This window comes from Gallus gallus, chromosome 2 (genome assembly GCF_016699485.2).
Source record: "Gallus gallus isolate bGalGal1 chromosome 2, bGalGal1.mat.broiler.GRCg7b, whole genome shotgun sequence".
In the NCBI taxonomy this organism is placed as follows: Eukaryota; Metazoa; Chordata; class Aves; order Galliformes; family Phasianidae; genus Gallus; species Gallus gallus.
The window spans coordinates 45,681,168-45,708,222 of NC_052533.1; the positions used below are offsets into that span (position 1 = coordinate 45,681,168).

The following is a 27,055-nucleotide window of genomic DNA, read 5'->3' on the forward strand; positions in this document are numbered from 1 at the left end:
AGGTCAGATCTACGAATATCCATTTTCTGGGATCCCTTCCCCCCCCCACCCCCTCTTGGAATAGATTTATATTTTTCTGTATTATTTCTGGCTTGATAAAATTAATTAAGATAACTTGGTCCTAGACTTGCAAAGTAAAATTTTGTAATAGAGATTTTTCTCCTTTTCACCTCAGCAGGTACACTGAACTGCTTTTTTGATCTTATACCATAAATTTCTGCAAATGCTTTCCTATTATTCCTGTTATTTTACCCCAGGATCATTGTTCTGGGAAGAATGTGAGATGAAGCATTAATAAACTATGAGTTTGCCTTTTATCCCTTCTTTGCTGTACCACAGTCTGTTTCTTCTTTTCCATTCCCCAGTCTGCATCAATCCTTTGGCATTTCCTTAAATACCTTTTGCAAGGGCTCTCTCAACTTTCCTTGGCAATTAACATGCTTAAACCTTAGCAGCTCAACTTGAAAGCTCAAATTTCACTTGCATGCCAGTTTTATTTTTTACTCTTTTTCTTTCTCTCACTCCACTCCTCACCATTTTTTGTGGACTCAACTCCTTCCCGATTTCCTTTCTGAGGTAACTATTTTCAAGCAGTTTGCCAGGAACATACATCTATGGCATCTTTTTATTTCTTTTTGTTTCATATTACAGGTAGCATTAACATATTTACTTTTTGAAGAAATTCTACACCTCTTGCACACCCAAGCACATCCAAGTGTCTAATGGTTTCTATTTGGTCTCCTTTCTCTGTGAAGCATGTCTCTAACCTGATACCTCGTGTCTAACAAAGGCCAAGGCCATTCCACAACCCACAGCCATAGGGGTTCATCAGCTCTCAGAACTTGCTGACTGCCTTCAATCATTAGCAGCAATGTAGTAACCTGCTTACACAGCCATGCTTCTTTCTAGACCACCACCAAGAACTTCATGCTGCTTTTGATAGACATATTGGTTCAGACAGGCACAAGCTTGGGTCCTTCTGTGTCGCACTCCAGGGTTCCATGTAAAATAAATCCCTAGGGATCTGAGAGTGCTGAAGGCTTTGAATTCCTTTAAGAGAATGAAGCACATCAAAGGCTATCCTCTTGAAGTCTGAAACTTTGCTTAGAGGTTCATTTTTTCCCTCACAGTTCATTTAATTTAAATGAAAGTAACACATAACCTCTTGATCCCAAACTATTGTTTCTGATAGTCTTATGACAAGTATTTTTCTTGTTATCTACCTGAGCCATTACTGTATGCTTATGATGGGTAGAAGATTGCATTAATCTCATATTTGATATTTTTCCCCATATTTGTCAGGCAGAGGACTAAATTTTCAGTAGTGAATGCACAAGTTGAATATCCTTGACTCTGTATTCAGTCCTGCACAATTTGCAGTTGCATAGACAAATGACCAATCAATTAATAATTGTGAGAAAAGGGTGTTTCCCAGCTGCAGAACACTGCAAGTTCAATATGGATTTGCAGACAAGAGGCCTTTAGGTGAGTAACAGTGATTGCTTGAATGCTTTTCTTTTCTTGAGACATAATATGCTTCATTCTGAGTGCCATTTAAAAGCTTTATTGAAATGCCACACATGCACTGCTTTATTAAGATCATTTTAGCAGTCTAGTTTTCTGAATAGAAGAGCAAAATGCAGCTGACCTATAGTAACTGATGATTAGGTTTGATTCAGAAAGGAGCAAAATACTACAAGCTGGTGTTCACAAAGCTACTAAAATCATTATTTAGGATATAGCTTATTTCTCAGAGTAAGTCAAAGAATTACAAAGGCATAGCTCACGTGAGAGAGCAAAGTCACCCTGACAGCTTGTTATAGCAAATAGAGTTAAATATGGTCTTAGAGCTGCACTCACATCTCCATTACCCCCAACATTTAACTTCATTTGAGTTTTACAAAGATTATTTATGCACAGTGGAGAGGAATGACCAGCTTTTCTAGTCCAAGTCAGATTCCTGACATGAGGCATAGAAATCACCTCCTCGAACATTGCATGTATAGCTGTAATATTCCTATTGATTTGCCAGTTTTTCTCTTGTCACTTTAAAAGCTCTGGTAATGATTCTGGAAACCAAAATATCTCAGGATTGAGCACAGACACTGAAAACTCTGCCTATAACAGGAGTTGGAATTAGATAATCTTAAAGGTCCCTTCCAAGCCAAATCATTCTGTGATTCTACGATAATGTGACTTGTGATGATATGCCAAACATATCTGATAATGAACATTTTGACCAAGTGTGTTTGTCAAGTGCTCTTTTCTTTTTGGTCAAAATCTTTGGTTTTGGAGAAGTACTTATTGAGTGTGTAAACTTTATTGAGGAACCTTTCCCTCATTGCAGATGAAATTTCTCGTCAAAAGAGGAGAAAAACCATAGGTTAATTCATACAGACCCACCTGTAATCAGAGTCCAACTTTTGGAAGTTAGTACTTCAGTCTCCCTGTGTTACAAACAGACACAGACAGAAGCAGTTTTATTAAAGGTGTAATTTAAAGCAAAAGCCTGTCTAATGTGTTCGGAATTAGCCTCTTTGAGAGGAAGTCACTTTCCTTTTACAACAGTACACAGCTACTGCTGAGTTAAGAGCTTGAATTTAAGTAGGGTGAACACCTCTTTGAATCTGTCACAGCAAGGTCTTGAACCTTACAGACAAAAACTGGTCAATTGTTTCCTTCCCTGGAAGTTTACTCTTCTGCCCACAGTCCTCTCAAAGAGATTTTGAAAGGCTGCAGCTGGTTTTTTATGTCAATGTGAAAAAAAAAATCATTCAAAATTAGAACTTTTTTTGCTATGTGGAATTGCTGTTTTGCAGTCCTATAATGGAAAGTTATGCACCTATGACAAAAAGAGAAAAGAAATTGAGCCTATCCAGGCTTCAAGATATGAAGCACTACTATTAAACTCTAGCTACCAGATCAATCATGTACCCGCTTCATGAAGTATGGGCACAGAGCAGTCTTTGGCAGGTGCACAGCAGTTAGATCTACCTCCTGTAGTTAGTCATAATGACAAATGAACTTCATTCTCATGGCCATCCAAAAGATCCAGATGATGAACACTTAACTTTTTTTGCTGGCTTGTTCACTCTCTGCCTTTCGGTACTTCTCTCTCTTCTCCTTTTCTCACCTGAACGTTTTAATCCAGGACTAGGCACTCTGACATAGGGCAAGGTTTGTCTTTTGAGGCAAAATTTCCAGGTTTCCACGGTTAGCCAAGTTAAAACATGCCTGTTAAGAAAATAGATGGTGGTTCTTCAGTTAGGGAAAGGGCCTTTTAGAAATACCATGTGGAGGCTGGCATTCATGCCGTAAGCACTCTTGGAAAAAAGCAAACCCTACTGTTTGCATTTTCCTTTTCATCTGTATCCAAGCTGTGCTTGTTTTATTCACAAATAAATTCTTCAAGTTGCATTTTAGTTTCCCTGTGTTGTCTGGCATTATACTGTCTGTGCTCCGTGTGTGGGTGCCTATTTCTCTCTTAATGTAACATCGTTCTCTCCTTCTAATGTACATGCAGGAAGCTATACATAAATTTAGAACTCAGACAATGAGGTAACAGAAAACATTCCTTATGCAGAAGAAATTAAACCCTCTTAATCTCCCCTTGTCTTAGCCTCCTATCTCAGTAGGTAGTAATTTAACTCAGGAGATCCCTTTTCAACTCTGTTGCCAGTGGAGGGCTTTTGAGCTCCTGCGTCCATAGCAGCGTACGTTCCTGCATACAACCTTGGGATCCTTGGTAGCCCTTGGTAGCACTTTTTCTTTTAGCAGTTCCTACCTGGCATCTAAGAAGAATGCTCTGGACAGATGAGTCCCTCAAGATTATCAAATCTAAAGTTAATTCCAACAGCTGCAACAAACATACTTGAAGCCTGCTAGAATGTAGATGAAGTAAAAGCATTTTACAAAGATTTAAAAAAAAAAAAAGAAAGCCAAACCTAAAATTTCTGAGGAGAATTCAGCTGTGAATAGATGGTGGCCATAAGAAGTAGCCCCTCAGGTCAGAGAAAAATAGTCAGATCCTTTTTAAACAAGATGAGAAAACCAGCCTCTTTTTTCTGACCCCGCAGGGAACACATTGCAATAAATACAATATTCCTGAAGTGGCAAGTGAGGTAACATCATTTGGCCTTTACTACCAGCTGCTCTGTTCCAGAAAAAGATCTCCTTTCCATGAGTTATCATTCCTCCAGCACAGTCATACTCAGAGTCACTGCTATGTATAAAAAAAATCAGTTGATGAGAAAAAGCAGGTATAAATCTTAGAAGTTATCAGTGCTCTTGCTCTTCAATTCAACAGCGGCTGGTTGCTCTTCAGGCTCTGATATCTGCTATAGTATGCCACACTCCTCATGAATCAGTACCTCTCTACTGATACCAAGAATGGTAGCTGCTCTGACAGCAGACTAGCCAAAGTGATACATTTCATGGAAATACCCACTCTTAACACAGGATCCATGTTCATGTTTTTCCAAACACGCTCTGTCCTCACTTGGCTTTCCTCTCCTCTTCTTCCCCACTGCTCTCTTGCCTGCCTGAATCCCTCACACAACCCCACTGAAGTCACTGCCATTATTTCTGTCAGAAAACACAGTGTTTTACTCACTTGAAATCCCTCACTTTCCCATCATAAAAACAATTACTCTAAAATCTGTTGGTATCTTATGTCAATACCAAGCTCTTTTCTCTCTCAACACAAACAATCTGAAGTTAAAATATGCTTCATTTTTTTGGAGAGCCCAACTGTATGGTAGTGTTACAAGTCCTTTATTCATTTATTTTTTAATTCTTAGCTCATTATGCACAGGCTTTCAGTAGCAGCAGCTAAACTTTAAAGCTAGATTCTGAGGGGCTTAAAGATCCCTTTTAATACTGAGTAAAAACTGCAGTACCTCAAAGTTGCAGTCTTAAATTCTCTCCTTCTGTTTGTGATATTCTGTGTGTAACTATTTTTTTTTAGAAGTATCTAGATGTCTCAGTACAAAAACACAGTGCAGTCAGTCATTTTTTGTCCTGATACTTTGATAGAGGTAATTTGAGAAGGAAAGTTGTGCAGCTGGTGAGGATAAAAATAAAATGTTTTTGTTTTGCAGGGTTGATCTTGAAACAATAGCTGGCTGAAGATGTTCAGCAGCTTGGAGGTTTAGGAAAAATACAAAAGAAACAGATTAGCCTGAGGTAAAAGGAGTAAAAGATGTACAATAAATCTCATACATAACTTGCCAATTAACATCTCCAAATATATATACTTACATTATAAACTTGATGCATTATTCAGGCCTTAAAGTATTTCCATATAGTGCCAAGTAACTGTAATTCCGTATATACAACATCATCATCATCAAGTTAAACTCTTCCTGTGGATATTTGGTTTATTCTTTATGTACAACACTCAATGCAGTTTTTGCTGAGCATCACTTACCTGGAATGATAGCAAGACAAAGGACAGACTTACTTAGATGGAAACTTTCTGTACTACCAGAAGGTTCCTTGAAAACTGAGTAATACAGGAGTAATTTTCCTTCAAATGATTTGAAAGTACTGTTTGAAAATCAGAAAATGACTGGAGTAGATGTGCTGGAAGGTGTAAATGCAAGCCCTAAGTTGCATTACGAGAAGACCTATTGCGAGAAAACTGTGCCAGATCAAGACTGGATCTGGAAATAAACAGATCTCTGCCATGGTCGATAATAAAATAATTAGATGTATAGCAAGCAAGGAAGATGTTAACCAAGGTGGAAAAAGATCTTGATTTATAAATGACAGTATTTGCCATGTATCTGGTAGTTGCTATAGGACTCTAGAGCTGGAAAAACAAGATGGAAGAAACTCACTGGGTCCCAGTGTGGAGCAATGAGAAGCCCAGAGGCATTAACTTTGCTCGACCTGTGCTGTTGATGCTTCCCCCAGATCCTGGGCTGCAGGTCAAGGGGTGCCAGGGCTGTATTGTACCTGCACACCAGGACAGCAGCTTCAGAATAGACATTGGTAAAGTAACCATGCCAGTAACCTGGTCTCCAGAGCAGCTGGCAAGAGGCAGCATTTAAAGGATGGGACAGTTTCAGGCTTTGGGAGGGATAAAAAGAAGACAGGAGGCAGAAAATTTGCAACCAGGTTGTAAAAATAAGCACTTGCAGTGGCAGGAGGTCGTGAAAAAAGAAAAACTGAAAATGAGCCATCAAACACTGCTAATACTCTGTAAGGCATAATCTTCCCACTAAGAAGAGTTTGAAGTGGAAAGATGGGAACAAGTTGTATAATGTGGATGTGAGTCTGTTTGTGGATTGACAGCAAAGAAGGAGGTGCAGAAACCTATGGGATCAAATAAGCCAGAATAGCTTTGTTTATGTGTGTTGGGTGGTTGTTTTTTTTTTAAGCTAATAGGCCATGTAGCAACCAAATCCTGGCATTATGGTTCTGTTCTTTCTGTGATCAGAAAATGAGCTAGTGTTGTGTCAGACTTAAGGCACAGTAGTTAAGGGAGACATTTAGGCAGAATAAAGTCACGCTAGGTACAGATTTGAAACAAACATAGGGGAAAAACAAAAGCAAGAGGCATAGGTGTTCCATTGGTCTGTCAGTATTTGGTTGTGAGAAGAGAGTGACTGATAGGGTTTCAGAAATAGGAAGGATGAATGAAGTCCGTCAGATAACAGGATGCCACGTGTGTTCAGGTGGCTATTCGTGCTGCAGTCAGAAATCCTTTGCTCTTAATGCACAAAGTAAAACAGTAAAAAAAAGTTTCATTTCAAAACAAACAAAACGATAGTCCTGCCAAATCCCCAACCTTTACTTGGGAACCATGCTCACTGAAGTCAGCGGGAGTTAGGAGTGAGCAAAGACCTTAGGATTTGGCCCAGTGACAACAACTCTGTTGTAGAGCTGAGCACTTATATGCTTTCATCATGAAGCAATTTTAGCAGCCTAATTTTGGAACCCCAGAAGGAGGAGTGGAAACACTAAAATATTAACTATCACAACTCCCAGTAGGTCTCATTCCTCCTTTTTGTGGACAATACAAATGTGATTACATGGTATGTGGGATCTGGTGCTGATGCTAATTTGCCCCCTCAGTTACTGTCATCCTCCCTGCCAGATGTATTTCCATGTTTGTTTCAAGAGACATACTACCATTTAAAGTAGTGTCTGTTTTTGCTGAACAGCTAAACAGCTCTGTTAAAAAAAAATGAATAAATAAATGAAAAAAAGATGAACAGATGAACAAAATGAATTGGTGAAAATTATTATCATAGGTAGACCAGCACTTCTTAGCAGAAGTTGTATTTTTTAAGAAGATCTAAGTGAGCTTTAATGTCTTGAAAGAGCAATAATGAAAAATAATGGTGCATGCTTCATAGTTGGACAGATACAAGGCACAATCGTGGATGATTAATCCTACATTCACAATCATATTCATCACAGATTATTCGTGCGAAGAAAAAGAAGCAAAACTCAGGCCTTGTTATTATTGTTGCAGACTCTCAGCAGGTGCATGCAGTGTAGCTTCATTCACCTCAGCAGGGCTGCCTGGATTTACATTACTCTGAAATCCAGCCTTTTAATCTCCGAAATTCACTGTGCCACTTCCACTGCTGCAATTATTACAAGAGTATGTCAGGAGTTACCAAAGGGAAATCACTATTCCATTTAGAAGGTGAAATGGAAAAGAAACATCCAAATGGAGCAGCAAAATTGCAGGATTCATGGATGAGACCTCAGAGACAACAGTCTAAATTCCTCTTATGTCAAATGTTAGGAGATAACCACATGTGCACATCATCCTAACAGGGACAAGGTGTGGAGATGACCAGCTACTTAGCAATCAGATAACTGAGGTGGAACCCAGGGTACCAACCAAGAAGTAGTAAACACAGCCATTTTGAAAACAAAAGTTAGAAGGGGATTTTGAAGAAGTGGAAGGACTGCTCCTCAACAGCTCTTGCTTGCATTGTGAGCTTGTCTGCTAGCTTCAGGAGGAAAGACTGGAGATTAAATTGCCTGGCCATGAAGAGAGAAGCCACAGAGAAGTTTGTAGCCAGCCATTCCACCAGCCACATCTCATAACCTGAATTACAGGAGATCTCCCACAGCTGATGCCACACATGTTGGAACAGTTGTTTGGTGGAAGGGAGAACATATTCCTCTGATTAAATACAGAATTTATAGTCTTGCCTTCTTCTCTGGACAGAAGCATCTCCTCTTTGCTAGGTGAGGCAAGAGAAGGGACAAAATGTTTTTCAATCCCAACAAAAAGCAATCAGCATGTTCTGGGAATGGATGAAACATTGCTTAGTTTGATCTGTAACATGTTTTGATCTGTGCATTAGTTCACCAAGGAGGAAGAACTGATGATCGTTGAGCTAAACACAATGAACTCTACGTATCTAACTTTGGGGCTCAATCTGATTTTCATGATTTGGATGAGAAGGTTCCCCAAAAGATGCTCTTGTGAGTTGTTGGTTTGAAATGCTGCGGATTTGAGAAAGATTCACTGTTATTCCTCTCTGCCAGAAGCAGGCTTAATACAAAACATGATTGAGTGACATGTACACAATGATAAAACAACCACTCTTTCACCGGCATTTTTCTCAAACTCAACTTGTTGTGAAATTTGAAGCAATACTAATAGAGATGAAATCTCTTGGGAACAGAAGTGTAATATACGATCTTTTCTTTCTAGATTACTGATTCTAGTGTAGCTTGATTAACAGAAAAAAAAAGATGAGCACATCAAAATAGGGCTGCTTGAAAACTCAACAGAAAAAAATTCTTTTACATACAGCATTTGAGAGTTTTAGCTAGATAAATAAATGTATTTAATGTTGCAGTTCTCAGGGGGAGAAAAAATTGCTTAGTGCTTGATTAAAAAAATAATTTTCTGGTTTTCACATGCATACAAATATTGTTATATTTATTTTGCATATGTTACCTTCTTTTTACAAGCTGTTTTAAAATGTTTAAAGGACAGTGTGTCTTTAGAAGCTAGTATATAAATATATTTGGCAGGGAAGCTAATACGAGCTCAGGGTAAGTCACAGTTGCAGAATATCTCACATAGAGTTTACTCTTTTTGTGCCTTATGACTAAGTAGACTACTCAGAATATAATGAAGACAAAAAAGAACTTCCTTGAAATTTGATGGAAATTATTGTAGTTAATAAATTGTTTGTGTTTCCTCAAGTGTGCCACTCCCTGGAAGGCAGTCACACCTTATGCTGAATTTCAAGGCTACGTAAAGGAATTTAGAGCAAAAGGCAAACCATTTCATATTGTCAGGCATTTTATTTCATATTTGTTTCACATATTTGCTAGTTCTGATTCTTTGCAATGTTAGAAGATGTACCTTGAACTATAGGTTTTTGGGCCAACAGCAGAAGGCATTGTTGAGATCTAGGTAGGGTATTCAGGATGGTTTATACCAAACCAGAGAGTTATATAGAAGGGACAAAACTCCTAAGCAAACACACTCTTTGGCTACACGTGCAGACTGTACCTCTTGATAATCTAGAGGTCTGCCAATTAGATATGCAAACACACAGCTGCCAAGGATGTAGTACATCAGTAGAGGGCTGAGAATGTGTGATTCACAGTGACATTTGTGGGAACGGTGACAAATTAGCATCTCCTCAGATTGCGTGCTTTGAAAGAAATCCCTGAGGCTCTTTCAGGAATTTTTGCTGTTGCACTCTGATGTGCCAATCAGAGCATTTCATTGTAGTTAGGTCTGCATGTCAAACAAAATAACAGTAAGAAAGAGCCCTGCCTGGAAAGGTTTATATCCTAAATTGGTTTGAGGATCAGTGGGTGAGTATCAAAAACAGTGGAGTTCAGGGAGGGTAATGTGAGGATGATGGTCAGAGCAACAATAACCAACCAGAGTAGCTGGAGGTACCCGATAAATCAATAATATTATTATTAGGTATTACAGAAAATATTTCCCCTTTGAGTAGTCCAATACAGTATTTGAGTAGACAGATGATTTTTTTTTTTTTTACAGCAATAACAAATGTATTTGTTTTAATGGCGGCTTTGCAACCTTTTTGGAAAAAAAACACAAATATGTTACATAGCAGATTGTGCAGTGATGAGCATTCTCTCTTTGTCTGTAGTGGATTAAAAGGATTAAAAGCTTCTAAGAAAGCTGTCTAGGGCAGCCACAAATGCATAATAGAGCTAGATTCTCAGACTGTATAAATTGGCAGCGATTGAAGTCAGTTTAGCTAATTCAATTTGTACTAGCAGTGTATCTGTACTATTTATTATTTAGAAAGGAGACGACAGAAAAGGAATCAGCTTTGCTTACAAATTTTATCTTGGATAGTTTGCCAAGAAACATACCAGCCCCTTAAGTGTTTGAGATGTCCTTTTATCTTGTTAATTCTATAAGACATGGTATTTCTCTCATCAACAGACAAACATGTTATTTATAAAACTGCATACTGGCTTTGGACGTGTCATAATCTTATTTTGCTCATTAAAATGCCAAGGCATTGCATTTTTAAATCAAAACTAGAGAAGAACAAAACAATCCCACTCTCATTTGTGCTCAAAAATCACTTGCTTTTGTGTCCCTCAATTTTAAGAAGAAAATTGCAAGCCTCCATGTTCACAAAAGCATCACTTCTGCTGGAGGAGTTTTCTTGTTTGCTCTAATCAATGCAGCGTGCTGAAGCCCAGCAATGCCCCCAGGCTAGCTGACACCCTGGTAACACCTAGTCCTTCAACAAATCCATTTAGCATCTGGAGTATACTTAGGGGGTTGCTGGTACAAAATGAACGCTCCTTGGCCCAGTAAATGGACTGCATTTGGTAGAATAGATTTCATTTGTCAACACTGTTGTTCTTTCCCTTTTTTGAAAGACTTTTGGTTTGAGTCCCTTTTGGTGATGTACCTGACATGATCTCTAGTTAATCTACACAACAGTTCTGCATGTTGAAGTCTTTCATTTATAACAACACAAGAGTCAAATAATTTGGAAAGTTGTTTTAAGAAACTGAAAGAAGGAGGAAATGATTCCTTATAGAAGGTGGATGTTTATCTTACAGCAGTGAAGGAAAACCACTGACAGTGCTTGTAGTCTCCATAGCTGAACAAAAGAGGTACATTTTATAAGGATTGGAGCAAACAAATTGTCCTAAGGGTTCATCCCAACACCATAAATGCCTCGCGTTACTTGTAATTCACCTAATGGTGTTGCTAACACGGGTGTGAAGAAAGGGATAGAGAAGAGCAAGCAGTCGCTTTATTGTTGTTTTTACTAGGACAATAGCACTGCTGACATACGAAAATCAGGGTTTTGTCATGTGGTCTGTCAGTAAAGGACAGTTGATAAGCCTATTTCATTTGTTCTTTCCTTGTGGAAGATAAATGTGGAAATTTATAAAACCAACCTTCTTGTTGGCCTCGTACAGTCCAGGAGCCTCTACTACTGCCAAGGATGGCTAGCAGTGGCTGAGCAGGGAGCAAGCATGTCGGGAAGCAAATAACTCCCAACAGGGTTGCTCTAAATGCCAAAGATGATGGTCCAAGCAAACACAATATAATCCAACTGCTTGCTCATCCTTCCAGTTAACTACCATTCACCTTGAGATCACTAAGGAGAGAGCTTATGAAAGAGGAGTGAAGCACTCACGTGGAGGGAGTGGGGCTTTCTCTGAGCTTTGAATGGTAAAAAGGTGTGATGGAGAAGTTTTTCTAGAGAATTGGTAATGGTGGAGAGGAAACTTACCTTAGCATTTTAATTTGGTTTGGGAGTACAGTTTTAAAGCAAACCTCTCAGTTGTGGAACACCCCACAGTCTCACTGAGCACAGGCTGCATCTCCTGGGGATTTGCTTGTGCTCCAGGCGTGCACTTAATGCACGTAAGGGCTAATGGGCTGCTCCTTCAGAGTATTCTGTGCCCTGAAATGTTTGCATGCTGTATGCATTTCAACACCCTCCATTTCATTCTGCAAATCTGCTCCTGCTGAACCACGTTGTCTGCAGTTGTAGACAGATCCAGAGAGGCTTGGGAAAAAAGCTAGATATCAGGGGAGTGTTTAGGAGCCCAAACAAGTTATTCTTTGCAGAGTGGACAATTGGAAATTATATGTTTATCTTTTCTAATTGCAAAGTTGGTGTTGATAAAGCAGTTCAGATCACTGATATGTCCCCAGCTTCACCTCGAAGTTCTTAAACCGGAACTGTAGAAAAGAGTTGTGTGCTTTCCACGTAAAATAAAGTCTAAGCAATGGCAGGTGTAACTCCCATTCAAATCTATATCAGTGACAGCCGCTAACTCAAGGAGTGAATTTCAAAAGCTGTCCTTTTGCTGCCTGCTGCTTTCTGGTTATAGCAGCTGAAGAGATGTAGTAAAGGGAAATCAGAAGCAGAGGAGGTGTTGATAAGCTGTAGTTCATCAGGGCTTCCTGATTCCTTGAAGCACGAACATTCAATAACTCTGAAGAAGATGGAGATCGTGTTGGATAATGCTGAAAAAAAGGTTAATAAAGATCCAGGGTTTGGCTATTTCACTTATCTCTTCCTTGTCCACAGGTTTAATACATTGAGTTGTGTGACCGATAAGAAGCTTTTGACCAGAGACTAATTCCATCCCACCAGAACATCTTGAATTTGATAGCAAAGGTTCATGTTTCTGAAGGATCGGTATTGTGAAGTCTTGTGATCCTATCACAATTCTAGAAAAGCTCTTTTGCTTGTGGGAATTTTAATTTGATCTTATTTATTTATTTAAGCAAAAGCTTGTTTGTGACCTTCCCCGCAGGGCAGAAAATGTGAAAGGCCTAGGAGAATTATCTCCAGTGTGTTTCTTAAAGCCTTTTAGTTACTGGTTTAGGTCTTTTTTCAGTCCGTGATTTTGTTTGTGATATTTCGCTGAAGTGTTGAAGTAGGGTCAAACACAGAACAATCACAGTCTCACATTTTTCTAAAGTTTGGTAGTGTTTTTGTCTATGACTTAACTTTGGGCTAAATTAATTCTGCAGAAGGAAATTAATCATGCTAAAATTTGCATACTTCTCTCTCTATTGACAGAGCTGATTCCAATTGAATTCCACAGCTTCTCCCTTAGGAGTAGCAGCACAAGTACATTAAATCAGTTAATGGCAGATCAAAACCAGGGCTGTTATAAGCCAGTGTTTACATTTAAAATCTTCCAGTTAAAGGGTGGGCCTGTCCATAGCACACTTCACAGTGAGAGTTCTGCATCTGAGTAACAGCAAGAATGCCCACCTTGTCTTGAAAATGATTTTAACGCAGGATAGTGCTCAGGATTATTAGTTCACGCGGAGATGCCTGCCAAGCCTATACATGTAATTTTGTCAAATTGTTCTTGAATATCTGTGTTCTGTTCTGAACACTGAGGCTGTTGATGTATGGAGTATGCACAACTGCACACTCACCTGAGTGCATGTGCATATGCATAGGTTTGGACATGCATGGCTTGAATGCTAGACAACCCCTCCCTGTATAACTACTGACTTTTCTGCCCAGGGGAAAAAAAGGGTGCTGGGATATCTCTAGACTAGCAAACGACTGTGCACAGGAGAATGCAGTAAAGGTAGTAAAAGCAGAACTCCTTGAAACATACTGCATTGCTGAGCTTAAAAGACTGTTGATTCATGATAAAAAAAAAATACTGTACTGCACAGCTTAGTCTTCTTTCTGTGGCAGAAGCAGTATTTTGAAATTTAATTAACTTCGTGCGACACTATAGAAACGGATGGCAAATCAATAATGAATGCCATTTCAGTCACCTTGTGGTGGTGTAATTCTGTTTTTCTGCACTGATTAGGTCTGACTTCGGTGGGAAGCACTTTGGTAGCAAGGGGGCAAGTTATTACTGAGTTTCTGTCTGTCACTGGGAAAACAAAGTAGTTTCAGCACTTAGTAACCACAGTGATTTTGGGTGCCAGTGACTTAACATCTAAACAGGAGAGGAAGAATCTCACATTGTGTTGGTGCTGTTTTAAGGTGGTTTTCAGGCTCAGCAAGTCCTCTACTTATCCTTCAGCTGAATTAGTTTCATAAAACAGGAGTCGCTCTTGCCTCAAAGTTGGCATTTGACTTACATTTATTGACTTACTTAACTACTTACTCTTCTTTAGGCATTTCCCCACTGAGACTTTCTAACAAACTGGTGGGAATTTCTTTCCTTTGGATCCAGGACTCCCCCTGTTCTGCCCAGAGAGAGATGTAGGGGAGGCCCCTTAGCTCTGATCCCCCCTGGCTCCCAAATCCACTATGGAGAAACAGCTCAGGGAACAGAAGGTTTCTCTAGCAGGATGCTGGGAAACTTTCCATGTAGCAAACAAAAATGCTGTTAACCAGAGGCGATGGTTTTTGCCCATTTACTGGGACTGGGGAGTTCGGTGTTGTGCAAGGTGGGGAGAGAGCTGGAGTATCTCCCTTCTTCAAGGGCAAGCTGCCTATGTGTGGAGGTGGTAGAGAAGCTTCCCCTCAGGATGCCTGCAGGCTCTTATCCCACAGTGCACTTTTGGCTGCATTGCAAAGAAAATGGATGGATCAGAAAGAGAAACTGGGAAGAACAAATGAAGTACCCTGTGGCCACTATGTCAGTGTGACAGTCCCATGCTTTTTTGGGAAGGCACGTGAACTCTTCCCTTTAAATCAGTGTGAATTATGATTCCCAATCATCACTGTTTCTAACATAAACAGCTTCTAATATAAACCATTCCTGCTGGTTTGCCACAGCCAGCCAACGAGGCATGGAAAATATCAGATGTTATATCACATTTGCCCAGATAATTGCAGCAGTGATTGAAGTGATTCTGTGATGGCTGATTTAATGCTGAGGAAAAAGATGGGATGGAGGTATTACACTTCAGAGACAGCACAGATAAAGTGAGTGCAATGCTGGCTTTCCCAGGATTCTTTCCTTTTACCCTACTCATGGGTGATCGGAGTTGACAAAACTGTAAATTGATGTGGTTGATAAGCTGATGCCTTCTGTGGATCACCTTGTGCCCTTCTCAACCTTACATAAAACTCTCCAGGGAAGGATGAAACGAGCTCTGATAAGGAACAAGGCACTTTGTGGGTAAAGAAACATAGTATAAATTTGAGTTAATCATGCCTCGTTGTGATGCTTAATATTCTGCAGTGAATACACAATGCAATTTATAAGAAATTATATGGATGCTAGTTGATTAGTATGAATTAATTAATGCATTAACTATCATTTGACTAGTTAACTATGCTCCTCAACCTTTTTACCTGTCTAAAAAAAAAAACTAAACAAGTATTTCTCAATCAAAACTGCATGTAGTCTTTGTTTCTGCCAAATTCAAGACATTTAATTATATCAAATTTATTTACTGAATTCACTCTTCTTGTAATGCCATTTAACATCTGTTCCTGAAATGGCTTTACAGGCTGCTGAAGGCCATGCAATGGCTCTAACTGTTCTCATGCGTGAATGCAAAGAATATATTCTCCAAGGGAGTATGTGTGCAACTCTCTGCAATATCTCTTGGTTGTCATACATGAAAGAAAAGTCAAATAGCATTCCTCCGGGATATAAAGTTAATGACCACATCAGAAAATATATGAAGAGTGGTTTATTTTCGAGTAGGGATCTGTTTGGTTTTTTTTGGTTTTGAAATTGCTAGTTAAATTCTAGAGTCAGTTTTATTACTCAGGTGGCTCCAGGTTTGCTAATGGCTCCTAGGTGCCTGGGGGACAAGAGGCAGTCTGCTGCTCACTTAGCAGCAGCAGATGCCAAAAGCAAGAGCCTCACCTTGCTGTTGAAAAGAAAGAGGTACTAATTGTAATTGTCTTCTTTATTGCAGCTGCAGAAACTGAAACGATCACTCTCCTTCAAGACCAAAAGCTTGCGGAGTAAAAGCGCAGACAATTTCTTCCAGAGGACTAACAGTGATGTGAAGCTGCAAGTGGACTTGATGCCGGAGGTGAGCACGAGTACAGGGCAGCTCCCCAGCTCGGAGAGCCAGGCGTCCTCACCCACCAGAACCCAGCAGCTGTCAGAAAACAACAAGGCTCACATCTTCCAGGAGCACATCTTCAAAAAGCCCACCTTCTGTGATGTCTGCAACCACATGATTGTTGGTAAGAAACAATTTTCAAACTCCTCATGGGCATCCACATTAGGATGTGGAAGATGACTTTCCATAATTCATGTGAGCCCAGATTTCCAATTGAGAGTTCTCAAACAATAAAGGTCTGCATTTAAATCACACCTGCTGTAAACAAATAGAAAATCTATATTCACTCATGATTCTCTTTCCTTGGTGACATATGTAGTTGTCATAAATAACAGGTGAGGGTTTCTGCCAGGGTAAATTTAGGTTATATTGAGCGCCAAGTGCAAGCCTTGTTATATATTATACTAGAAACAGCAGAAATTCATCTTGAAAATTTGTGTCTGCTATTCTTTCCCTTTTACACAGCAGAAATTCTAACTTTTGTTCTTTATGACTGTCCCAACCTTGCACTGCCCCTGTTTCCCATTACATATGGTGACGATGCCTATCTATCTCAGCTGACAACTGAACAAGAAGTAGCATCTGCTGGGTGGTAGGCTCTGAGCCACTTGTGTGTGCATGTTGGCTGTTCAGAACACGTGCTTTGGCAGAGTAGGTCAACCGAACAAATATGAACTGAATTCACACTGCAGGCCTTCTTGGGATTGCTGATTTAGGTGTCTCTCTTCTGGCTGTCTCTGACACTCCAAAAACCTCATACCTTTGAAGGATCTCCCTTCCTCACCTCTGAAACTGTCCATGGCTATATAAGTTACTGCCACAGACTAACTGACTGATAGAAACAGACGACGGAACTAATCATTTATTATTCTCTTGAGAATCCAAAACACAACACCATGGTGAGCTCTGCTCATAAAGTAATTTTCAGTACACAGCAGAAGATCTAAAAAAGGCACCCTTCACACAGCAGATTATCTGTGGGGCTATATGGGTAGAGGTCAGGGAAGAAATGCTGGCAGGTGACTAAAGGTGTACAACATGCGTGGTCACCACTATGGGAAGCTGCAAGAGCTGCTATTCAGTAACGCAGTCCTACAAATGCATGTCTCTGCTGCTAGATTGGTATGCACATGGTTTGGCCTCATTGTTTATCATCTAGCCCCAGCACAGTAAGTAAGGAATAAATTCAGTGGCAATGCACCAGTGTAAAATTGAGCGACAGAATTTCCATGTTTTGGGGCAGTAAATGGAGTGAACTGCTGACTTCGCTTCATATTGAAGTAGAGCAGGTCTTGTTGGGAGTACAAACTATTGTCTGCAGTTTGTTTAGCTTATTGTAAGAAGCAATGCCCCATGGTGCGGAACTGTTTTTCATGTGAAATCTTGGTAAGCTCTTGAAAGATGCTGATAGGGTTGTTTGACCTTTCTCAACGAATGGTGCCTTATTTTCCACATGAGGGTGCTTGGTGTCCCCCTGCTTGTTTGAGGAATTATGTTCTTTGTATAAGGCAGCTGCCAGTCAGCAGAATGTTAAATCCAATGCAATACAATCTGAACACATGAGTCTTGGTTTTGTCCACCCCACAGCTTTACTAAAGTCGGGGAAATAGGAGTTTTGATTCCATATATTTGTTTCTTCCATTCTAAAGGGTGGAACAAGTCAAAGGGAGAAGGAGAAAAGCATCAACACAAGGGAACTGTATAGTCCAGAGATTTAAAGGATGTCTGGGAGATAGGCAGACAAAATAGCTTCTTGCATGGAAGCAGGGCCAAAACTTGTCTCCTGTAATGTGGATGACTGTTCTATCATAGCTCAGTTTCACAAACATATACTGCAGATACAAGTGCTTCTCATTTCTGGCAACTTCTCATGAAAATTGTATGGAGATTAATATGATCACAAATCTGCGCAACTCAGCAAAACTGTTCCAAAACACTGCTGCACAAGACAGATTATTACTGGCAGCAAACTTTGCAGAGAGCAACTCCGGTTCATAAACATCTGTGCCATTCTTCCTTGCTAGGTTCTCTATGTCCTGCCTGGGGTAGAAAAGTCCTGAAGCATATCTATTAAGATTCAAAACATCAGCTTTAAGCCCACCTGCCTTCTGATTTTTTCCTTTTCTTTTGTATCCTTTGCAGTTCCCTGTCTTAGCCTCTTAATTAGGGAATGAAGCCTTTTATAATTGCTGAAGAAGCTAATGCAACCTACTTTGGCTGGTGGCAGGCTGAGTCAGATGAATTTCTCTGACCTCCCGTAGCATATCTTTGCTTGAAGGTACAGCAGAGAAGAAAAGATGTTAAGAATTTTACCTTATAACGTATTTGAGTCAAATGCCCTTATTCTCACAGACAGAAGTCTACTCTATTTCCATAATGTTCTATCTTTGATCCTTACCACAGTCATGCCTGGTTTCTCTGTACTCTATTTTAAGAAGCATGGGAGATTTGGGTGTTGCTGTTTGTAGCTCAATTAATCCACGTAAGTTGCACAACTATTGGGGCTGTGGGGGTTGGTGGGGTTGGTGAAGCAAAACAGGCAACTTTTCAGGAAATCATGTCAAGCCTGCTCCCACAGGCAGACGGAAAAAAAAAGTCATTTCTGTGCAGGAACCCTGCATTTATGCTTGCAACACAGAGTCTGTTTGTTCCCTCTATTTGCATTTTTCAAGGGCAGTGACATTTGAGAGTAATGTGTCTCTGGCTTTAAATTCCTTATTGATGTGAGTAAAGGCAAAGGCTAGATACATGTTTTGAAGGCTGGGGGAAGGAGTCCAGGAAAATCCCAGCTTGACTTTAGATGGTTTCAGTTTTGCCACCAAGAATGATTCCAGGTTCACCTTAAATGGTTCCCCAATTCACAAACCGAGCAGCTCTGTTTGATGTGGGGCAGCATGATGAACTGTGCATGGCACGAGCGTGCAGCACGCACTTTGGACTCGCTGGCATGGCAGAGCCTGTCTGTAGCTTCAACATGAACAGGACACTTGGAACAGAGGCAGCAGGATCCCTGTGCTGCTCTTTTCAGCGACAGCAAAATTAAAATGAAGGAGCGTGAAATATTATCTCCCTACAAAAAATACATGCATCATCTCTCCTTGGTTGTTTGGCACCAGGAGCCAAATTTTGCCACTGGGACACAGCACGTGTTCCTGTTTGTTCATTTAACAGAAGAACAGTCATAAGATAAAGGCCAAATGCATGAAATAGTTTTAAGCACTCAAAGGAAGATGTTTACTAGGATGACTACAATGCAAATTTGCTCATAAACTCTTGTGTATCAGTTCATGCTCAAGGGAAGAAAAAGCAATATTAATTAATACTAGTACTATGCCTTTTGCCTTACATTAAAGACAGGAGCGACTGTGTTCCTACTAACTATACTAGACTGCAGCTCGAGTTTCAGCTCTCTACAGAGAAGAAAAATTTGACGTAGAAGCAGTAATTTTCTGCCTAATACAATATGCGAGATAATGTCAGATCCAAAGCAGTACTATGAAGTGCATGGAGTGTCCATTTGTTAATAGGGCCTTCCAGCACTGTGAGATGCTGTGATACAATCTCCAGTTCTAATACTGAAGTCAGTAGTAATACTTCACGTAATTTCAGAGCAAATCAGTAATATGTTGGAATAAGTATTCTCCTCTGTCACTCACTCTTATGCCACTTTGTATTCCCCCACTTCTGCCACTGTGAGCTCCAGGCACTGGTAGTGTTAGGACTGAGGATTCAGCTCCATGACAGGTTACACATTTTCCTAAGTATGTCCGCTCACGGACATCTTCTCCCTGCATGACTTTTAGAAACTGGTTGATTTGCTGTTCTTGCTCCTAATTTTTCCATTATTACTGTTTTTATTACGATTTTAATATCTAACTCCAGCAGGGGAAAATTTTGAAAACCAAAATATCTCATGTAACGTATCAGTAGGTCATTATTCAGAAGGTGCTGGTTTATCACTGAGAAGAAAATGAAGCAAATTCAGAGATGTTTTGGCTTGGTGTTATCTACAATTTTCTGTGTTCAGCAAGAACGTGGTAAGCTTTGGCAATGTCCAGTAAAGGGAGGCAAAGCTGTCTGGCATGAACAAAGAGAGAAACTGTTATATTAATGTTGCTTCAGATGAGAAGATTTAACTATGCTGATCAGAAGGAAGCTGTTGCTTGCTCTTCTTCAGTCTCTGGTGTGTCATCAGTCATTTCTGTGGTACTTTGCTCTATAAGAAGTCATGATGTCAGTACTCTACTCTGGTGTATTAAAAAAAAATATCTCCATCTGTAGACTTCTCAACATTCTACTCATTTGCAGTTCATTTCCTGTGCTGACTCATATGGAAAAAATTTTATTTTCCACACATTCCAAGCATATTACACACAATTAATGTGCTTCCATCTAAGTCAAATATAAGTAGTGTAGCAAAAAAAATAAGCCACTTTGCTTTCAAAAATAGCTGACTTGAAAGTCAATCCTTTAAAACTGTGTTTTAAGGAAATAGCTGCTCGCTTATAAGCATCCTTGTGTGTCTCCAGGTGTTTCAGAAGTGTACTTAGCAGTTTCACTGTATGTTTGATCTTATCACTGACACACATTTCTGACCAATCACCTGTTTTATTGGGGGTATCTTTGGGAAGACATGGTAGGATACCACAATGATTCAGAATGACCAAATAAAACTGTGGTCTGCAGTGTCCAGCAGTGGTTAAAAATGTGTCTTTTTGGATTGTGCCACTGCAACTCTGCCCTTAGACGTTTTCTACTGTTATACTAGCAGCAGTAACAAGACGACAGATAAATGCAGGGACAAAATATGTTTTAAAGAATACTTTACATATAGGCAATATTTTTTTGGATGAGTATTCATCTTTCACAGACTGTGTGCTGTCATGATTGTCCACGTACAGAGATAACATAAAGATTAAATTTAGTTTGAAACTTGAACAGAGCAAGTCAAACCTGTCACTTAGATATATGCATGTATAGTTGGTCTTGGGGCAGATGAATTTCTCACTTGGATGCAGATTTTCCAGACTACTACAGTCCTTTTACACATAAATTACTCAACCTTCTCTCTCAGGGAGCTAACTCAGTTCCAGACAGAGAAACAAAAAGATAAAAACCAGTAATATCTCCCTGCCACAGTTTACTTCCAGTCTGCTAAGAGTACTTAGTGCACTTCAACAGTGAAATTGTGTTGTCTCTTCAGTGCTAATTCACTTCTACCACTGTCTGTTCTGGCCTAGCCAGTGTATTTGGAGTTCCAACCATCCATCCAAGTGCCATGAATAATTTCTTCTGGCCACAGCTTTGAAATAAATCCTTTATTTCTTTATTTCATTGTGCTGCTGCAGCTTTTGGAACTTTCAACCTTTTTCTCCCTTCAAAGAGTCCTCCATAAAGCTGGACTCAGCACTGATAAATTGGTCCCAGCTTTTCAAATGCAGGAATGAAGGAAAGAAAGGCTTTTGCATTGCAACTTCCTGACTTAGTGGTCCAAGTAGATATTCTGGTTTCACCAAAACCTTCCAGTATAGGTAGACAAGGATGCAATAAAAAGCGACAGGCTGATCATGACTGCTTGACATCTACACAGGCCATGTTGTTCAAGGCCTGCAGTTTGGAGGACTCCCTTAGAGCTTCTTTTACTTACTTTTTTTTTTTTTTCTCGGAAGGTTTTCTTTCAGGCAAAAGGAAAAAAAAAAAGTATTATTTTGATTTTCATCCTACCTTTCCTTCCTCCCAGTCCCTCTGCTATCTCTCAGTCAAAGATGACCAGATGACCTCAAGGCCATAGGTGTGTATTGCCACCACCATACAGGAGATGTTTCCATGGAGAAGAGTGAGAAGATGCCCCTGGATCAGTTTGTGACCCCCTCTCCAAGTGGGCTTACGTGGTCACAGCTGAGCCTTCCCAGATCCATATTGTTTATTATTGATACAAGCGGACAACAGGTTTCCCTGTGGAAAGAAGTTTCCAAAGTATCTGAGTCACAGAATCAGCAAATCTAAGAGTTAAAAAAGGGCATCTGGAGATACCATATAGTCCAACCTCCCTCCAAAATCTGGTTCCCTAGAATATAAAGGCTTTTAATTTTGATTGCGAGGGAAAGGGGCAGTTGTGTAGCCTTGTCAGTGACTGGTACTGGGTGCCAACCTACCTATTACTTTAACGGTCTGAAGTCCTTGTCTCTTCACCGTCCCTTCTGTAAAGATAGTCCTGGATTTGGGAGACTTAGATTCTCACTCCAATTGATTCTGAAGTGTTCTGGCCACCAAAACCTTCTTTTGAGAATCAGTGGGTAAGTGAAAATTACTTTAATCCCCTCTGAAACTTCTGTGCAAGAGTTTAGAAGAAACATGTGCCTTTTTTTTTTTTTTTTTAACATAGGAAAAAAGATAATGCAAAATAATGATTTTAACATATTTATTAGCTTGACATTGAGCCTGGCTTCTCCAATGGTAATTTTCTTAAGTCAGTAACTCTTCCCAGGAGGAACCTTATAACAAGGGCTAAGCAAAACTCTACTGAGGTTAGAGATAAAGTGCTACACATTAATCAGTTTATGCAGCACACGGTCAACAGCTACTTATACATTACTCAGAGATAGACAGTGTCATCTCGACTCTGTAAAATTTCCAGAAAGTAGACAGTTTGTACATCAAAAATACTTAAGGTGTGGATGAAGAGAGAGAAGGAGAAGTAGATGCACATAAGATATATGTAGTATAGATGTGCTCTGTGGATACCTCTCCCATTTTTTCTAAACATGACAAAAAAATATCCTATTCATGCAGGCTCATATTTGTGAAGTAGCTACAGAGGGCTAAACATTATCCATCTGTTAAATTAATATTTTTCTTTGGTAATAAATAGTTAATCATACTTTAAAGCAAATATTGAAAGGCAAATATTTAGTCTGTTTATCCTCTGGGAGGGCTTCCTCCTCTGAGATGAGGCGAGAATGTTAACATTAAATTGGATAATCAGGAACTGCTTAGTTGAGAAAAGAGGATGGAAGTATATTTTAAATTCTAATTTGTCCTTGAACAGCATCAAGCATGTTTCACATTTGTTGCTAAATAATTTTCAAGCTCACTGTAATTTTGGGGAAATCGCTATTAATATGAAATTGCAGTTAATGCTTAGTGAAAAGAAATGTTATGAGGGCTGCTCTGAAAGTAATGCTTCCTATTTTGTTATGTTGGCCCACAACATCAGAGGCAAATGCTGGTGGTATGGCAATAGAGGTTGAACCTTCCCACCCATATAACATTGCATTTTATTGCCATGTGACAGATGGCAGCAGAGGGGCAGCCTGACCAAATGGCATCTGACATGGAAGTTTGTATGAAGCAAAGGTGTGTCACTGAATTCCTCCATGTGGAAATAATTGCACACACTGACATTAACTGACACTTTCTGAATGTTTACGGAGACCAAACAGTGGATATGAGTGCAGTGAGGCAGTAGGTGCTGCATTTCAGCAGTGGTGACAGTGGTGACAGGAAGACAAACCATGTTCTGGATGGCCATGCACAGCTGTCACACATGAAGAGTGTCTGAATCAGCTCATCTGTATGAATTGGCAGCTAACAATCAGGGAACTGTGTACAGAGTTGAATATCAGCTTCAATGTTTAGGAAATGATGGTGGCAATGTTGGAATATTGCAAAGTCTGCACCAGGTGGGTCCCATGAATGCTCATGTAGGAACAGAAAGAACACTATGTGCAAGTTTGTCAGGACCTATTGGACAAATACTGAAGGCTGAAGGTGACAGTTTCCTGGATTGCATCATTTCTGGTGATGAGGCATGGTGTCACCATTACAGTCCAGAGTCAGGACAACAGTCCATGGTGTGGTGGCATGTGAATTCCCGCATCTAAGAAAATGTTCAGGATGCAGCCCCCACAGGCAAAGTGATGTGCACTGTCTGTTGGGAAAGGAAAGGAGTGATCCTTCTGGATTTCCTGTTATCCAAATAAACCATCAGCTCAGGTTGTTACACTGTGGCACTGATCAACCTGAAGACTCCAATTTCCAGAGTCAGGCCATGGAAGAAGGCAACCTCTCACTTGCAATGCGATAACACCAGGCTCCATGCCAGTTTGAAGATCAAAGTGCACAATGCAAATCCTGGATGTACTATGCTACCACACCCACCATATCGTCTGGATTTGGAGCCTTCTGAGTTCCATCTGTTCAAGATGATGAAGGATGGACTGCATGGGCAAACTTTTCCTAGCAATGATGTCTTCATAGCAACTGTGAAACAGTGGGTCAGCTCCACTCATGCAGACTTTTATGTGTGCAGCAGGCAAGCTCTTGTTCATCACTGGGGAGAATGTATAGCTAATGGTGCTGACAATGCTGAAAAACAGAATTTTGTAGCTGAGAATTTGTTCTATCAAATAGTATTATTGTGCTCTTTGTATCTGTTTTTGTTTCTGTGGAAAGAAACAGGAGGCACTGTTTTTGGAGCAACCTATATAAACATGCTGACCAGCATTTACTTCCTAACTAGATGGAAGACAGTAAACATTTCCAGTACATATCCAATCTATATTTCAAACTGATATTAGCCCACACGATTTTGACAAAAGACTATATTGAGAAAAGCCAACATTGCTGAAATAATGCTTTTCTTAGGTTCTTTTACTGTCCTTGTGACTGCTCCGTAATGTCTGTTGCTCCTGACATCAGACCTAGAGAAGAACACTATGGTAAACTTAAGTTTTTTATGGGGATGAGGAAGAATACAAAACACCTTTATGTCCCGCTATGTACTTTTTTGAGCTCATATGAGACATCAGATATTTTCAGATAAGCAAATTAAATGCATCTTCTTTGAAACCAGCCTTCTAGCATTATAGTCTTTTTCTACCAGAGTATCGCTGTTGTGTGGAAAATAAACTGTCACATAGCTGACAAGAGCATTATCTAGAAGGAAACTCATTAGAAGCTTCACCATGCAGAGTGTTGCGGAAGCCACAAAATGAGGCAAATGGTAGAAATGCCTTTGTAAGAAATAGAATATTGCTATTATATAAAATAAAATGCCTGCCCACCCTTGCCTGTTACTTTCTTTGACATCGGAGTATGTCTCAGAAAGCAATGATTCTCATGGTTCTCAGCACTGATTTCTGAGACTTACCACTTTTGCCAGCTTCCTTCTGTTTTTGTAACATGAATGCAAGGGACAGAAGTTCAAAGAATTATCTACTCCAAACTGCACAAAGTTTAGTTTTCCAATTTATTTACAGTCTGTAACTTTTTTCCTCTTTGATGTAAGTACAATAGACAGTACATGCTGAAGCATGTTGCATACACGTGGATTGCCTCCTCGTCTTCTAATTCAGAAATGAGCTCTGCAGCTAGGTATTGTGAAGTAACTGTAATTTCCTTTGTAACATGCAGCGAATGATCTTGAGAATCCTGAAGTACTTCATTTTGACCATGAGATTACTCTCTGCTTAATAAAAGGGATGGAAGAGAAAAAAGAAAGTGTCTATCATCCTCCCTCCAAAACAATTCCACTTTCCCAGCCAAGAGAGGAAATAGGGTATGGCCAGTATAACCTCCATGTTATTGTGAACTAAAATATTACAGTCAGCATTTCCCTGCTAACCTTCCTCAGCAGGGGGTTAGACATTAAAGGAATATTGGGATTATTGGTGAAGGAATGTGTATTTACAATGCTAAAGCAGCCTATTTTACAAGCTGTACCTCTCAAAAGTGTAGCAAGCTCTCACATCCCATGATGATCTGAGTTACATGGAAGTTTCCAGACATACTCTGTACTTCCCTACGTCCTTTTCTGAAACATGGAGACAAAGTAGGGGGACAAAGTGATGCATGACCTTCCTCTGTAAGCACAAGCTCAGCATACTGGCATCATGAAGGGCTCATCTGCACATCTGTTTACAGCTGCTTACTGAGTTATCTGCCTCACAGTGTCTGTTATAGCTAACAAATACGGAAAATTTACACAAAAAATTTGTTTTGATAAACATAGTCCCTCAGTGCAGCTGAGCATGTAAGTCCATTTTGCGTTAGTAATCTCTGGATGGGACAACCACTCAGTACAACAAATCTCAGATGTCACCAGGAGTGGGAACACAGGATGGTTTCTTTTGAAGAGCAGCAGATGAGCAACATCTGATAAGTAGTTGTTGTTTTTCCATGATAAGCTGAATAAACACTGTAGCAGGCTGAGCTGCTGTGGTGTTCTGCAGGGCCAACAAACTATTAGTTAGCTGATACTGAGGTTTTCTGAAGAGAGCAAAAAATAAATCTCTAGGGTGCATCTCTTACAGATGCACTTCAAAGTGCCCTATCTGTAAAATTTAGGCTGTTTCTAAACCAAAGAAACAGAAATAATGCTGACCTCTTATCGCAAGGTAGTATAAATGCCAATGTAGAGAGTATCTGGATGCTGGGTTTTACTGAAGAACCAGCGATGTTACAACCTTTATCCTGCTTACTTACTATTTCCCTCTCTCCCCACTTCCTTCCCCCAGCCACAGTGTTTTACCCCCTAGATCTTCATGTCCTTCTGCTGCAGTCAGGTCACTGTTGGCTCAGGAAGTTTGGGCAGAAAGACGTACTTGTTCCTGTAGTGATACTGGTCACACTGAATGATCTAGGACACCACAGGCCAAGGTCCCTGGACATCCTCCAGTAACCTTCCTGTGCAACCTACTCATCAAACTACTTTAGTGAAGAGTTGGACTAGGTGATCTCCAGAGTTCCCTTCCAACCCCTATGATTCCATTATTCTGTGATCACCTCCAGGGTGTTTTCTTTACTCTGGGTGTTCACCTTGTTATCTTTGAGAACACCTCTTTACAGGAGCCCATCTTTTGGCACCAGCTCTTTTGGAAAAAAAAAAAAAAAAAGCGAGCATCTTCTCCAGTCCAAGTAGTATATATGCAGAAAGAAGCACAATCCACAATTATACTTTTAACTGAGATGCCTATCACATGACTTTTTATTAATTGGAAAAATTTGGTTGTGCCACTTCCCTTTAGTCTTACCGTAATTTCCAAGCAGCCCATACTGGTTGAAACTTGCAAGTAATAAGCTTTA

General features: G+C 39.9%; 1 protein-coding gene across 2 annotated transcripts in view; it reads left to right on the forward strand.

Moving 5' to 3' along the window:
- The window catches only part of STAC (SH3 and cysteine rich domain), a 73,661-nt gene that overhangs the window by 7,061 nt on the left and 39,545 nt on the right, over positions 1 to 27,055 (forward strand). For both annotated transcript variants that reach the window (XM_426020.8, XM_015281697.4), the window contains exon 2: positions 15,818 to 16,094. In XM_426020.8, the coding sequence (XP_426020.3) occupies positions 15,818 to 16,094 (277 nt within the window). The remainder of the gene's footprint in view (positions 1 to 15,817; positions 16,095 to 27,055) is intronic.